At 37.1% G+C, this 742-nt stretch overlaps 1 protein-coding gene across 1 annotated transcript in view; it reads right to left on the reverse strand.

Moving 5' to 3' along the window:
• LOC107576818 (protocadherin-15-like) overlaps positions 1-664 on the reverse strand; it is a gene marked incomplete at both ends in the record, with an annotated part of 14,915 nt that extends 14,251 nt beyond the window's left edge. The window contains one exon of the mRNA XM_016262947.1: positions 488-664. Coding sequence (XP_016118433.1) covers positions 488-664 — 177 coding nt within the window. The remainder of the gene's footprint in view (positions 1-487) is intronic.
• Between the last annotated feature and the right edge of the window lie 78 nt (positions 665-742).

A 742-nucleotide genomic window follows, 5' to 3' on the forward strand; every position in this document is an offset into this window, starting at 1 on the left:
TTTTTTTGGCATAATCCAGTGAATTAAACACTTTACAAATGAAAGGTAATTCATATAATGTGATTGATTATTTATTTATTTATGAACCTGATGGACACAAAACAAATAATCAATAAATTAGACATTAGTGCAAGCTGGTATTTAGCCGAAAACAAGCCAAGAAATCCATGTATCATCTGTAAAAATGACTCGTATTTCTATTTACAGCAATTACAAACACAATTCTTCAATCCAAAATCATGTCCACTTAATGCACCTACAGACGTGTAGCACTCTGCAGTTTTGCATTACTCATCTAAATAATATAAAGCAGCTCTTCCCATTTACTGTATAGCTGAAAAACACATCTATATTCCAGTGTGAAGGGTAGATATATCTCTAGCAGTTAGTTGCTTAGATTTGAGGGAAAGGTCAGGAGGTTAAGAGAAAGAAGAGCACTGCAGAAATGGAGTTTGGAAGGGTAAGTTGAATGAGAGGAAGCACTCACTTGAAGAGTTCCTGTCTTGAGAGAGCTCTGTTGGTCAGAGGGTCGATTGCATAAATCATCAGGTCAGATTTTGAGTAGTCCTCCTGTTCATAACCCTCGCCAAAACGACGCGATCCAATTGACTCCACAACAACTTTAGCTCCTGGGATCTGGTCCTGGACGTAACGCTCTAAAATCCTGCATTGAAAGACAGAAAATAACAGATTGACAACAGAACGTTCTGACATACCGAAGACATTCTATTTACCATTTTTT

Source organism: Sinocyclocheilus grahami, unplaced genomic scaffold (genome assembly GCF_001515645.1).
Source record: "Sinocyclocheilus grahami isolate Dianchi unplaced genomic scaffold, SAMN03320097.WGS_v1.1 scaffold4398.1, whole genome shotgun sequence".
Classification (NCBI taxonomy): Eukaryota; Metazoa; Chordata; class Actinopteri; order Cypriniformes; family Cyprinidae; genus Sinocyclocheilus; species Sinocyclocheilus grahami.